The 15,688-nt window shown below is 31.7% G+C and overlaps 1 protein-coding gene across 5 annotated transcripts in view; it reads left to right on the top strand.

Annotated features, from left to right (window-relative positions):
* LOC134694649 (nuclear factor 1 X-type-like) overlaps window positions 1–15,688 on the top strand; it is a 41,780-nt gene that overhangs the window by 18,412 nt on the left and 7,680 nt on the right. For 2 of the 5 annotated variants that reach the window (XM_063555701.1, XM_063555715.1), the window contains exons 3-8: window positions 5,985–6,360; window positions 6,986–7,042; window positions 7,847–7,939; window positions 8,984–9,307; window positions 11,526–11,645; window positions 14,719–14,864. In XM_063555701.1, coding sequence (XP_063411771.1) covers window positions 5,985–6,360; window positions 6,986–7,042; window positions 7,847–7,939; window positions 8,984–9,307; window positions 11,526–11,645; window positions 14,719–14,864 — 1,116 coding nt within the window. Of the gene's footprint in view, window positions 1–5,984; window positions 6,361–6,985; window positions 7,043–7,846; window positions 7,940–8,962; window positions 9,308–11,525; window positions 11,646–14,718; window positions 14,865–15,688 lie in introns of all 5 variants that reach the window. The other 3 variants (XM_063555693.1, XM_063555708.1, XM_063555720.1) reach the window with 2 other exon arrangements.

Below are 15,688 nucleotides of genomic sequence, written 5' to 3'. Positions count from 1 at the left end.
CATGCATGTTATATATGCCACTGGACAAACACTAATTATCCCCAAGGGATGTGAATATTTTGCTGGAAAACTATTGAGTATCAAAGTTTCAAATTAATTTCGGGATTTTTTTTCCTTCTTGGTATTCAATATTCAATAACAGAAAAAAGAATAAACAGTTTGTCCGCTAAATAGGGGTATTCTTGTTATAGTTATATTAAAAAATAGGGATATATGACATTAAATTGGTTCTGTCTTTTTTTTATACATTGTTAAAAAGATGTGTGTTTAAGGTGAACGACACAAGAACCCTGCAATACTAGTACGAGAGTACAGCATGTAAACATTCCTTCTCAATAATATGGTTGTATTGGAAATCTTTTCATACAGATTGACAACTCATGGTCCGATATGCATGTAATATTTGCCACATGACGTCCATAGTTCTTTCTGCCATCATCATCTTATTCTTTGATATTGCTGTAAACCTCGATGGTTCACACCAAAACAAAATGGGAGTAATGTACTTCTGATAGCTTGTCCGTGTTATACACTTGTGAAACTTAATATATAGACGAAATTTCGGTATTGAAATGAATCTACATCTCACAAACAGGATGTTTAAATAAAGATTTTGAGCAATCGTTGTAGGTTCATGAATATTCATATGGTGCTTTTCTTTAGCGCCTATTGGAAAAAAACGTATCTTTAAATAAAGTTTGCAGTTATCATAAAACCATAGAAGTTATGATAAACCTTGATAAAACACAGTTCTGTTATCATAAAACATAAAAGAATGCACTATGTAAACTGGAGTAAAATTATGAGACAATTCTAAGCACTGTACATGTACTATAGTAAAGTTGTAAGTCTGTTCTGTCACAAAACTTGTAAGCGATGGTCCATGCAGTTATATTCATGTCTGGAAATGTCCCTGGCTGTTTATCCAAAAGATATAGTCTGGTTTTTTTTCTGTTTCCCATCGTTTTTTGAGAAATGCATTTAAGAGTGAATCGTTAACTGGGTAAAGACCAGTGGCAAATATCTCTGTGTACGTTCTGTCGATTTGGGAAGATATTTTCTAATTCATTTGAAAATATCTATATGTGTTTGCAATGTTCAATGCTTGGACTTTGAAAAGGCGCAAATAAAGCTAACTAAATATTATTTTGTTAAAAGAAGTAATACAACAAATTTAATTTTTGAAACAATTAAATAATTTTGTAAACATCGCGTGTGAGGGTTTACACGGAGTTAAAAGAAAAGACAACAGGGCAAATCTGATAAAAAAAAAAATCCCGAAAATTCGTAGTAACAGGAAATTAAACTTAAGAACCGTAATTGAAACCCCCTCCTCAAACAAATGTACCTCATGACCTGTATTATGCTGAGGTACAATTTTTTTGGTGAAAAAAATATAGAATGCTGGAAGTGTTTCGATGTGCTATTGGAAAATCCTTTGAAAAAAATGGGTAGGGTTCACCTGGCCACGGCTTAGGTAGCACTTCACAGAAAATATAGTTGCAATTGAGCCACATAATGTTGAATGACCTTCCAACCCTGGCCTTCTAATACGTTAGGCCAACTGTTAGTGTCATACATGCAAAACTACAGACCTATATACGGAGTGCTACCATACTCACATGCTACCGATACTAGTATGCTGAAGAAGTAATGAAATTAATAGAACCAGAGCCGGATTTAGTGGGGAATGGCGTTGATGGGAGTTTTTAATAGTCTTGATTTGATTGATTGATATACATGGAAGTTTGACACTGACACAATGACTGGCTATACAACACATAGAAGTTTTTGACGACATTGACTGCCTAAACAGCCCTTTGAGTTTCTCAGTCGGCTATAAAGGGGGAATGACACGGTGTCCGCCCCTTTTGTTGAAAAATAAATATTGATTATGTAGGGAATCACTTGAGAATGATTGGAGCTGGTCCTCTCATGACATTATCAGTTAGTCTTCCCTCTCCTTATATATAAAAAAATCTGGATCTGCCACTGAGAACAAGTTTTATAAATTAAAAAAAAGAATGTGTCACTAGTATACACGGATGCCCAATCCGCACTATCATTTTCTATGTTTAACAGACCAGGGACTAGAAAGTCCCTGAGTGGACTGACGGAATGAGGTAATTCTAATTTCGCATTAAATTTAGAAAGATCATATCATTGTGAACATGTGTACTAAGTTTAAAATTGATTGAATATCAACTTCATCAAACACTACCTCGACCAAAAACTTCAACCTGACGCGGGACAGACGGACGAACGAACAAACGAACAGACAGACAAGAAACAATGCTGAGAATGGAACATCCTAAGTATATATTTTTAATCTTTATTGCAAAATTACACCCATAAGGGTCAAGCAATATAAACAAACATTTGTAAATACAATGTAATATAAGGTAATCGTATACACTCCCAGTCCTGAAACACAAACAAAATTAAAAGTCATCTGATTGCAATCTTATAACTGTTAATACTGGTGAAGTCGCTTTATCATTGATTTATAAGATACAAGTTGTGACCTTCGAAATTGTTTTATATTATTTTATTTGTATATTTTCCTATAGACTTTTAAGCTACCTCCGTTGTCTTTAAAAAAATCCCTTCCATAATATCCAAAACTTCATCGTTGATTTGAAAAAAAAAATGATTTTAGATTTTCGATTATCAATTGAAATGAACCTACTAGAGCCTCAACTTTCAAGCGCACGATAATGTCAATCATTACACATCACTTTAACCCTGAATTGACATTCCACAATCGGTCAGTATATAACATCACCTGTGTTTATAGTTACAGGGTATTTCCCGCCGTTGGAAAATCCCGTGCAGTCGACACAATTGATTTTTAACATTCTCTATCATGAGCGATGTAATGATTGACATTATCAAGTTTTAGATCAAGTTAATTACATATATTTTTAACGTCAATTATTTAATTATTAAAAAAAAAAACGTATCATCATTTCTTTTCTTTTCTTTTTTTTTTTGCTAGTATAGTAAATAAATCTCAGTCCCGGAATGTAGATACACTTAAAATTAGACCTGGAAGTGCCTTCTTATAAATGGAGAAACTGTCTTTCACGTTAAAATTTAAAAGAATATTATCGCTCAGGCATATTTTAAATTTTGTAATAAGATGATTGATTGTTGGTTGTTTAACTTCCAGTGGCAAATATTCCATAAATGTCTTAAGATCGAACTCTCAAAAAATAATCGAAAAACAGTAATGATGACAGAAGAACTTTAATACGTGTGAAATAACCATCCAATCTTTTAAATATAACTTATTTATATTTCAAAAAGTAACAGATTAGTTTACAAGACGTGCATTGACGTACTTTCATATCTTTAAAATGGAACTTCTTTGTCTAAAAGACAACCCACGAGTTGTCGAAATCCAGTTGCATGCATACTGTATACTTACATATGCATATTATGCATCGACGATCGTTGTATTACGTTACATACTGCTATACCAATTGACCCCTGATATCAACTAAGGTTAGAACTTCCTATAGGCCGTTCATTTTATTTTTGTTCCAATAAACGGTTCTTGAATCAATTATAATTTCTGAAGTATTTACGATGAAAGCATTATTCTCAAATCGTCTTACACAATGATTAAATTGTATTTATACCACAATTGAAAAGTAATTTAATAAAACAAATGACAGATGAACTGATTAATTATAAAGATGAATGTATGTCCATATGCTCATATATATACACATTCGGACTAAAATTCGCAACTTGTCATTATCTCATCGTAGCATATTGTTAATGTTGCTAATATATGCCTTCAACCCCAAGAGGTATAAATGTGCATTTCATTCTGAAAGATTAATGGATCAGCAGGTGATCAAGACCGTTTTAAAAATTCCTATTTGCCAATGAAGTTTAAATGATCTTCGGCCTCAGACATACACATGTATTTTTCAATCATAAAAGTAAACCTTTAACCCCGAGAAATATATAATCTGTTTCTCTCTAAATTTACAGAAACATTATGTGATAAATTTTTGAAAATTCCGTATATCTCAATCGATTAATGATAGTTCTGTAAACTTCTACATATATTACAATCTGTACCTCAATACAACCGTCCCTCACACTTAACGGATAATACAACGATCAATTAATGATTGAACGTCGCTCACGCATAACGGATTATACAACCGACCTTTTAATAACCGTCGCTCACGCATCACTGGTTCTATCAATGACTCAATACACACCCGTTTTATCGGACAAACGGATAATTCCCTGAGACACGGAAAATCTCCGGAGAACCGCAAAATATTCTGTAAAACGGAAAATCTACGATGAACCTCTATTTTTTATCCGTTCCGCGGAGATTGGCCAAAAAACACCGAATATTTTACAAAAATCGCGGTGATTTTCCAAATGGGTCTGCCAGTGCCTGTTACTACTAAAGCCACGAAAATTGGTATCCAACGAATAATAATGAATCCACAGTAGTAGATTCTGTATTTTAATGTCCAATGCAGTAGTCAAGGGGGCATTAAGTTTTGCCCTTGTCCATCTGTACCTCCCAAAATTGGTTTCTGTTCTCTAACTGTAGGTTGCTTAACCAAATGTTATGAAACTCATACACAATGCTAATTACCACGAAACACAGATCAAGTTTGTATTTGGGTAGCGTCACTTTTACCATTCTGGAGTCATGCCCCTTCTACATGTATAATGTAAAAAATACTGAATTGTTTCTGTTCTGTATCTTTAGTTTGCCTCAAAGAAATGTATTGGAACTTGTATTCAATGTACATGTTAATTACATCAAAACATAATCAAATTTGAATTTTGTTGGTGTCACTTTAACTGGTCTAGAGTTAAGCCCCTTAACAAATGGATTTTGTTTCTTTCGTTTTTGTTCTCTAACTTAAGTTTGCATCAAGCACTTTACCCTTCTTAACATATGCCCCTTTCTAACCTTGTATGCAAGTAGTGGAATCATCTATGTCCCATGGATACATTCCCAATGTTTTGTGGTATAGTTGCTATTTATTTTAGAATATTAAAAATGTACAGGTACAAATTCAAGGTAGGTAGATATTCAAAGATGTGGTACATTGTATGATTGCCAATGAGACAACTCTCCATTCAATTGCAATTTGTAAAAAGTAAACCATTATAGGTCAAAGTATGGCTGTCAACCAATCACACTCAACAGCAAGCTTTAAAAGGCCCCAAAATGAGTGGTGTAAAACAATTCAAAAAGGAAAATCAACAGTCTAATCTATATATGAAAGGAGAAACACTTATGAACCTCATCAAAAAAAGACAAAGACTTTACAACAGGTTCCTGACTTGCATTTGTTTGCAAACGACTCAAGTCAGGAACCTGTTGTAAAGTCATTGCAATGGGTTTGAAAAATTTAACAGGTGCCAACCTTTCACCTAACATGAAACAGTAGAATAACAATACAACATAGAAAGACACTATAAAATATGAATTGAAATGGCAACCTTTACCATGTTTACTTGATCTAAAAGAATTATTAACAATAACAAGGAAACATGCTCTGAAAGATAACATTTGATCTTTGACACAATATATATATATACTTTATGTAAAACAGAGTAAAAAAAACACCATAACCTGTGGCAAAAATAGAGTTAATAGGTTAACGTTCACAGGTTACTTTAAATATAACTTTGTTGTTAAAGAGTACAGAAATATTTAAAAAAAGAAAAATTTGTTGTTTATAGTTCAAGGTTGATATACATGCATGTTTATTTTATACACAACTTATAAATTTAGATGGTGACGTGTTAAGAGCTGAAAACTGTATGGAGCCTCTACATGACTTTTAGTTATTCTTGTTTTGTGTATCTGTCCTATGAACATACAATGTAAACCCTCTCATTTCCTTTTATCCATATACACATTAAATTGTTAAGATGTTTAACTGAATTTCTGATGCTCAGTTTAATATCAACTTTTCTTGTTTCACCAGAATGAAAAACCAGAAATCAAACAGAAATGGGCTTCCAGATTATTAGCAAAGTTACGGAAAGACATAACCCAGGAATGTCGAGAAGATTTTGTGTTAAGCATGACAGGAAAAAGACCTCCCGTTTGTGTAACAAGTAATCCTGATCAAAAAGGAAAAATGAGACGAATAGACTGCTTAAGACAAGCAGACAAGGTCTGGAGATTAGACCTTGTCATGGTGATTTTATTCAAAGCTATTCCACTGGAAAGTACTGATGGTGAACGATTAGAAAAATCACATGAGTGTATGAACCCTGCTTTATGTGTAAATCCTCATCATATAAGTGTGTCTGTGAGGGAATTAGATCTCTATTTGGCTAACTTTATACATAGTTATGGTAAGTTACTGAAAGGGAAGTAATAATTTGCACACTTTTATGTATTTAGATTGTATTTTATAAACTTTTGTACACAAAGTTTCTGATGGTAAAAGAAAACTAGCTTTATACACATAAATTGCTTCAAGGAATAGAGAACGATTTAGTTATCATAATTTCTGCAATGGAAGTAATCTCTTCTATGTAGACAGTAGCATATATGATAAGTCTTTGTTATGGTAAGTTCTGAAAGAGAAGACAATCTTGTTTTGACCTACTGTGTTCTGTTATAATAAGTTTCATTGAGGAAGTAAATCTTTATTGACCTTCTATGATGACAGTTCTGGTACCTTTATCACACAATAACTTAAAATTAACTATAAGGAAGAGAAAAGTGAGACAAGGACAAGGAAGAAGGAAAGTGTTCAGTGTCAAATACATTTGTTGGAAGGTGAAAGTGCCAAATGGTGTTTTACAAATGTTTAACAATGCACATACATGTACATGTACATGCATTACCAGATACCTCAATCATTGACAATAACAAAAAAAAATCAAATTATTTCCATACTACAAAACTGTATGTGTTTGATATGACTTTCATGCTGGTATACTTGTATGTTAATGTTATTTATACACTTTACAGTACCAGATCCCAGATCAGATTATGCTGACATGCAAATGAATGATCACGATATCAAAGGTAATAGTACTTTTATCATATACTGAACATGCTGAATATGGATGTCTTTCAGTATGATTGCAAATTTTTACACAAAACTGACGAGGGTTGTTTTCTAAATATAGCAATTTTTAATGAGTTGTGCAGAAAGCTTAAAGAAATCTAGGATCTTATCTACATGTACATGAGAAATAAAGAATCATTGCAAAAAACAAGTCAGTTTTCAAATGTACAGAAATTTTGTTGTTGAAAAAAACAATAGTAGTGAAAACCTAAGATTGATTTATCGCAGCTAAGTTTAGAAGCTGCCATCAGAGACCACATGATTTCTTCCTATGTTCTCAGGAAACTCCTGCTTCCTCCACAAATAAATATACTGGCTGCCACGAAAGACCCTAAAAGTGTCGTCAAAACTGAAAAAAAAAACTAAATAAAAAAACCTATGTTACACAATTTGCACAGAGATATGTCAATGTAAGTGTAGAGAATACAATGACAGATGGTGAGAATAATCACAGGAATATCATGCTAATTTAAATAAACGTGATATGAGGATACAAATGTACATTGTAAGAAACTTAGTCTACACAACACCATGGTTGAAAAAGAAGTTCCATACATATTCAAATGTATGAGCTGTAGCATGTGAATCAATAAATAACTTAATTTGAAACTTATTTTATAATACATACCGTTACAATATAGTTCAGAATTTCATATTTATATGAACATGATGAAGATGAAAATAGAGCAGTTGATAATGTAGTTAATAAGTTAAGATAAACCCTAAGAATTGTTATTAACAATATTTTCTTTGATTGACAGTGCCTGGAAATATTCACTCAGGGGTATCAGGAAATGACAGCATCTCAGCCACAGGTGTATTTTCTGCAAGAGAATTGTTACGGGTTACAAGACGTATGTATACATTTTCTTATACATATTCCTTTTTTAAACACAAATCATCTTTATTGAGAGTAATGAAGAGTTTGAAAAAATTGGGACATGATTTAATTGCATTGCATTGAAAAGAGAACAACAAAAGTGTTCAAAGTTTCAAATCCCAATTTATAAGATAAAAACATTAAAATGTAAGCACAAAACAAGTACTCTAAAAAACAGAATATTCAAACTTTATAGATCTTTTTTAAGGGTTTGTAAACAGATAATGAAACATTCAGGACTCATAAACACTTTTCAATTACAGGTTAAGAAGTGTTGACCCTTTAATTATATGTCTTTTTACCAGACATATTATGACATACTATAGTCTGTCTTTATGTTCGTCTGTCATCAATATGTTCGAAATGAACTCAAAACACTTTAATGATGCTACTATAGTATTTGGGGTGCTTGACAGCCTCCAATAATCCCAAGTCACATTAAATGATTAAAAGTGCAGGAACTTGCTGTATTATTTTTTGCAACCATTTGGCATATTCTTATTCTATGCAATTAATATTTTTATTTGATTGGGTATAATATGAAAAGCAAAGTAAATACAAGTTTATGTTTATACGCAATCTTTATATACATTTGTTAATAAGAATAGGAAAGTCAAGGTGTTAATTAGAAACCTATGGGGCACTCTGGCTTCCTCTACCAATAAAGAACTGTCTGCAATGACATAGTACAATAGTGCTGAAAGTGGTGTTAAACACCAATGAATCAATCAATCTTTATTGCTCTAATTGTCCAAAAGCATGATCCCTGCATTATGTTACAAAAATAAAAATAATATCATCTAACATGAACATTTTTTAAATACGGAAAATGTCATATCAAAAGCACAAATACACAAAATCATCCAACATCAATGCAATGAAATTAATAAGTGTTTAATGTTAAAGAAATTGAGACGTTATATCTTATCACTATGTTATTACTAATAATTTATGTTTTAATGAACTGAATAGCTATTAATGTTTTATGTATTTTCAGACAATATCAATCTTTTTGCAGCATCTATTGTTTTGCCGCAGAATGGAATACATCCTATGATGCCCCCAGGAAAACAAATGGATAGTCCCAGTTATTATAACTATAGTGCCCAGGACATTGTGATGCATGTACAACAGGGTCTTCAAAATGGCCCTGCCCTGAGTCCGTCAGGGAACCCTCACAAACGATTAAAACGTACAACTATGAGTTCTATTTCATCAGCAGACGATGAGGTAGAAAGTGTAGGTGATGAAAGTGAGTCAATGAGTAGTTACTATGGAAAATCTCAGGCAAATCTGAGTGGAAATAGCTCAGCAGGTTGGCAAGGCGATAGTATGGATCCAGGTAGGTTTCAGTTTCATTGAGTCATTCATTTATCTGTAAATATTATGGATGTTTTGAATGAGATATTTTTCTGGTACCACAATCTTAGTCAACTATTAACAAATTTGTTATTTATTTTGATGTTTGCTTCACTTTTTGTAAAAAAAACATTGCATGAAGATTGAACAAATTGTTCCTACAAAATATCATATATACTTTACAGTCTATAGGTACTGTTAAAAGTCTTACCATAAACCATGGAAATTTTAACCTTCAACAAATATAAATACTTATGTCAGTAGTTCATTGCACTAAACTGAGTCACTCATTTGCCTTTGTAGAGAAATTATTTCATTAAGTGCTTTTCAAAGATGCCACTGTGATGTTATTGTTATCCAAGTAAATTTGATTACATTTTTGCTTCATGGTAAATTTTTTTGATAAACAGATTATCATTGGTAATCTTAACTTGATAGCTAATCTGACTTTTGCTGTAAAGGGTCAAGCAAGAATAATATATAATTATTCTAGTCGTTCAAATATAGGCTAATAATACAATGTATGAGATAAATAAAAGTTAACATAAATTTCTAAATGAAATTGAAGACTATAAGATAAAGATATAATTTTGATAAGATGCAAATAATGGCTACAAAGTTTTCTTACTTTCTGAAATTATTTCCTGGTTGTGAAACTTGGCCCTGCCCTGAGTCTGTCAGGGAACCCTCATAATGTTTTATGTATTTTCAGACAATATCAATCTTTTTGCAGCATCTATTGTTTTACTGCAGAATGGAATATATCCGTCAGGGAACCCTCACAATGTTTTATGTATTTTTTGCTTGACCCCCTACAGCAAAAGTCAGATTAGCTATCAAGTTGAGATTACCAATAATAATCTGTTTATCAAAATATTTACCATGATGCAAAAATTTAATCAAATTAACTTGGATAACATCACAGCGGCATCTTTGAAAAACACTCAATGAAATAATTTCTCCACAATGGCAAATGAGTGACTCAGTTTAGTGCAATGAACTACTGACATAAGTATTTTTATTTGAAGGTTAGAATTTCCATGGTTTTTGGATCATCATACATGTCATAGAATCTATGAAATTTATCTTTAAAAAGACTCGGGTCAGTGCAATGTAATGTGAAACTACATTGGTTATATATTGTTAAAAACTCAAGAGTCAGTGCAGTGTAAAGTGTTTGAAGATATTTGACAAAAGTTGCTAGGTTAACACCATGTAGGCTGATAGGCTGTTTATTGCATCTCTTTTTTGTTATTTGTTTGAATTTAGTACAAGTAGATAGATATCTTTGCTTTATTAGAGGAATTTCAACTTTGTAGTGAAGACTGTAATTTAAAGAGTTTTAAATGGCAAAAATTTGTATTAAAAAATAACAAATAAAACCTCTTTGTATACCATTCTCTTTAGGTTAGATCTATGTTCTTGGTACATGTACATGTATTCAAGAGGAAGAAACATTTGCATGTATTTCTACCAAGAAGAATGTTAACAATACTTATTATAGGCTATGTTTATATCTTTGTTGTGATGCTAACTATATAACATATCATTTTTTCATGCATTTCCCAAATATTTCCTTTGTTCTTGAAATAGTCAATAATGATTTTAAAAAAATAGAAACACTGGGATTTCATCATTTTTATGAAGAAGGAATTTCAATGAAACATTCAACTTTCAAGTACATGAAATAGGTTTGAGAAATTTATTGATACGTTTAATCCTGCACCATGTGTTAAGCTGCCAGAATTATTTATTCATCAGCATTTAATACAAAAAGATTTATTTATTTCCTAACGAGGGGTACAAATAAGTCTTGAGATGACATATTTTTGTACATTTTACGTTTTATTTAGAAATTAATAAGATTCAATACCAAAAAAGGCTGCCCAATGATAAAATGATTAAAACCACAAGAACTTCTGCTTTACTTTGGATCATTTAGAGAGAAAAATAGAATCTACTGACAATGATTTGTGCACCAACACTTTTGGTTGTGGTAATTTATTGAGTATTTATTTTAAATTTACATTATTTATATTCATTAGACATTCACAGATCCCCATTTCATTAGAATTTTAGACAGATACATGTATGAAATAGACAGATTTTATAAATTTTTGTTAAAAAGAACAAAGGAGATATATTTTGTTACATAGAACAAAGGAGATATATGGTTGATTTGTAGTGGCTTTTGTACACAGGTATCACAACTCATAGCCCACCAGTCATGTCATCACACATCATCATCCATAGTAGTAAAGCCAGCGATTTTACCCCAGTCCGTTGTGTGCCAACTCCTCCACGATCAACCTCATCCCCAGGTAGATATAACCTTTCTAATTCTTATGTAATAATTAAGGGCTCGTTTGTGCTTCATGTTGATGATTAGAAGTTACAAGCATGACATTATTAGGTAGACAATGGCTCATATTAAGAAAATATGAATGGTTAATCTTTTTTTTAACTATGTTTGAGTTCTATCTACACATAGGGTAGATGTTTGTACCCCCACATGATGATAAGAGCGGAAAACATTTTTATAAGATAAGCTTTTACCCTTTTAATAGCCAGCCTCCCCCTGGATCCGCCTATGCTGTTAATTAATTTATTGTTTCAATGCAGACTCTAGACCTTGAATGATATTATTATACCTTGGCTATAGGAGTATTGTATTTACTTTGTCGATTTGTCTGTAAATCTATGTTTGTCCCGCCAAATATTTCGGTCAGGTAATTCAAAACTGAATGAAATTGTATTGGGTTAGAGCCTGACTATTATGAGTTGTTCATGAGAGCACTTTCAGATTCATTGAACTCTTAATCTTACTGGGAAGTGGAGCTACTTCTTTTTTCCATTTCTTTCAGGGGTTACCCTAAGCCTGATAACGTGTGCATTCTTTCTTATTTAGTTATGGATTGTTTCTAGCTACTAACTTTACAATGTAAGTTTATGTTAGCTCCTGTCCAGTAGACACCATTTAATAGGGATTTTATTTTTGCCTAACTTTCATCATGTTCATTAGGTTCAAGAATGATTTTTTGGTGAACATACAAAATATAGCTACATGTAAACATTGTAGTTCATGATTTTTATCAGTTGGAGACCATTGTAAGTCTATGATCTTTTTAGTCCACAATTCCAAGTCTGCTTTGATCCTATATTATTAAAGTTTCGTCAATACCAACATTTCACTCGCTTTAAATGACTAACCATTCAAATTTTCTGATTTTATGAGCAGTTTTACCGTTTTCCTTCTACAACATGAGACAGAAATGAGCTCTTAGGTACATGAATGATGTTTACAATAAGATTTGTATTCATTTATTACCATGCTGTAAGATTCTATTGCTGATGTGATAAAATAATTTTTAATTTGATTCATGATGATTTTATAGTGAAGTCTGTCATTGAAGGATGTTATGATTAATCATGATTTTATAGTGAAGTCTGTCATTGAAGGATGTTATGATTAATCATGATTTTATAGTGAAGTCTGTCATTGAAGGATGTTATGATTAATCATGATTTTATAGTGAAGTCTGTCATTGAAGGATGTTATGATTAATCATGATTTTATAGTGAAGTCTGTCATTGAAGGATGTTATGATTAATCATGATTTTATAGTGAAGTCTGTCATTGAAGGATGTTATGATTAATCATGATTTTATAGTGAAGTCTGTCATTGAAGGATGTTATGATTAATCATGATTTTATAGTGAAGTCTGTCATTGAAGGATGTTATGATTAATCATGATTTTATAATGAAGTCTGTCATTGAAGGATGTTATGATTAATCATGATTTTATAGTGAAGTCTGTCATTGAAGGATGTTATGATTAATCATGATTTTATAGTGAAGTCTTTCATTTAAGGATGTTTATTAGCCTATTACCATTATAATTGTATGTCTGTTCAAGACTGTTGCAGTGTTCTTCTATGTTCAATTATATTGTAACAAAAGTTATAATGTTTATAAACCCATAATTATGGGATACATTTCCTGGAATAGATAGGGTAGACATTGTAGAGCATTTCTAAATCACAATGCAATGTTGACAACGTTAACACACATGTCTTTATAAACATAAAAAGTAAAAATGTAATCATGAACACTGCAATTAGTGGATTTACTGGCAAAATGTGCTGTTAACTTGTACACTGAGAATGAAGAAATTGAACCACCATTAATGGTTTTACTATGATAGGTTAATTGTAACAGTGTTAACACATTCACATACATTATTGTACACTGTCATGACTGTGTGATGGAAAAGGAGATTTTTTAGTGCTTGCTCGTAATAGAAAAGAATAGCTTGCCAAAGGCTTCAATTTTTGAGTATCTTGAGCTAAATAAATAAGTTTATGCTTCCTACAATTATTTTATTGACAATTATAAAATAGCATGAAAAAAAACCAGAGTTCATTTCATCTATCATAAAAAAGTATACATGTATTTAATTATAGTTTTATATTGCATTATTGCCAGCTGATTATTGCCTGCATTTTTATTATTGACATATTAACATTTTGATTGTCTTGCTAAATATACCAATTCCTATTTTATTACTTATTAATTGTCTTTCTTAATCATTTGATAATACTTATATAATTATGGTGTACAATTTATTAACAAAAATCGGTATCCATAAATGTATTTGTGAGCTGTTACAGCATAAAGATCCTAAGTGTGCTGTCAACACCAATAAGTATTCTTCTGTCTGTGTATAACTACTAAAAAAAAATATTGTTTAGCTGCTAGGCAAATTGGAAGTTAATCTCATTTCAAATTGTGCCTATTGTCCTTGCTGGCCACTGCTAAAATTGTCCAAAATGTGACAGGCAAAATGAAAAAAATGGCAGATTCTTACATGTGGCTTTCTATTAAAGATTTATCTAATTCTAAGTTGAGGAAGCTGGCATGTCATGTTTTGGAATTTTTGTAAGATTTTCATAATCCTCTGGTTTTATCCATTTGAATGCCTTGAAAAAAATTTGCCTGGTGACCCCCATTTTTCTTTTTGAAAATCCCTTTAATGCTGCGTTTCAACATGGAAATTTTGTTTCAGTTTACATTTCTACCTTATAACAGTGTTCAAGCATGATAGTTTTCATAAAGAGTAGTTTCAAATCACATCAAAGAATGACAACACAAAATTCAATCATTATCAATAAAGTAGGCAAGCCAATTCAGTGTGTGCACTCTTGAAAAATATAATCTGATACATATCACAGAGGTGTGTAACACATTTTTACATATACAAAGTTTGTATCGGTGTATTTATCCTCATAATTACTTCATCCTCTGTCTACTGAGATATATACAAGTACATGGTTTATGTATTAAAATGCTATTTAACAATATTTCTAAAATGAGTACACATTATTTTTTACAGGAATGCAACAACAAATGATTTTATCCTCAGGTGCAGGACCCCCTCCTCATTCAGCAAATATGAAGTTTCAAGAAAATGCTGGAGCTGATACATTTTCTGATTTTGTTTCGCTTGTATGCCAAGAAGCACAAAATTCTCAAGGCCAGGTAAAATTCAATACATTTTCTAATTTTGTTTCGCTTGTATGCCAAGAAGCACAAAATTCTCAAGGCAAGGTAAAATTCAATACATTTTCTGATTTTGTTTCGCTTGTATGCCAAGAAGCACAAAATTCTCAAGGCCAGGTAACATTCAATAGATTTTCTGAATTTGTTTTGCTTGTATGCCAAGAAGCACAAAATTCTCAAGGCCAGGTAACATTGAATACATTTTCTTATTTTGTTTCGCTTGTATGCCAAGAAGCACAAAATTCTCAAGGCCAGGTAACATTGAATACATTTTCTGATTTTGTTTCGCTTGTATGTCAAGAAGCACAAAATTCTCAAGGCCAGGTAAAATTCAATAAATTAGATTTATAAAAAAATGAAGGCTTAAAGGCTTAAAAAATGTACACTGCAACATTCGCTTATTACAATATATAACAAATTTGACTTACTTGGATGCATTAATATCTGATAGCTAAGCAATTCTATACATAACAAACCATCTGCATACATATTTTCATGTTAAGACTACTTAATCTTCTGTGTGTCATTGTACAGATTCGTTATCCAGTTATTGTCAGTTTGCCTCCAAACAGTGCTTGGTATGTGAAAATAGCAGACAATAAATTTGCAACACAAGCAATTATTGACACTGGATTTGGAAGGAAATAGGATGTTTTAAATGCAAATAATGGTTTGCATAAAACAATGTAACTTTCAAAGAATGCATGACCAGCTTTAGTTGTAAAGGCTTTCACCTCTTTTTAAAAAATCTGTATAAGTTCTTCACTTGTAAATGTAAAATTGTTGTTACATTATATAACAGA

This window comes from Mytilus trossulus, chromosome 1, assembly GCF_036588685.1.
Source record: "Mytilus trossulus isolate FHL-02 chromosome 1, PNRI_Mtr1.1.1.hap1, whole genome shotgun sequence".
In the NCBI taxonomy this organism is placed as follows: domain Eukaryota; kingdom Metazoa; phylum Mollusca; class Bivalvia; order Mytilida; family Mytilidae; genus Mytilus; species Mytilus trossulus.
This window is presented reverse-complemented; position numbering and strand designations above follow the sequence as displayed.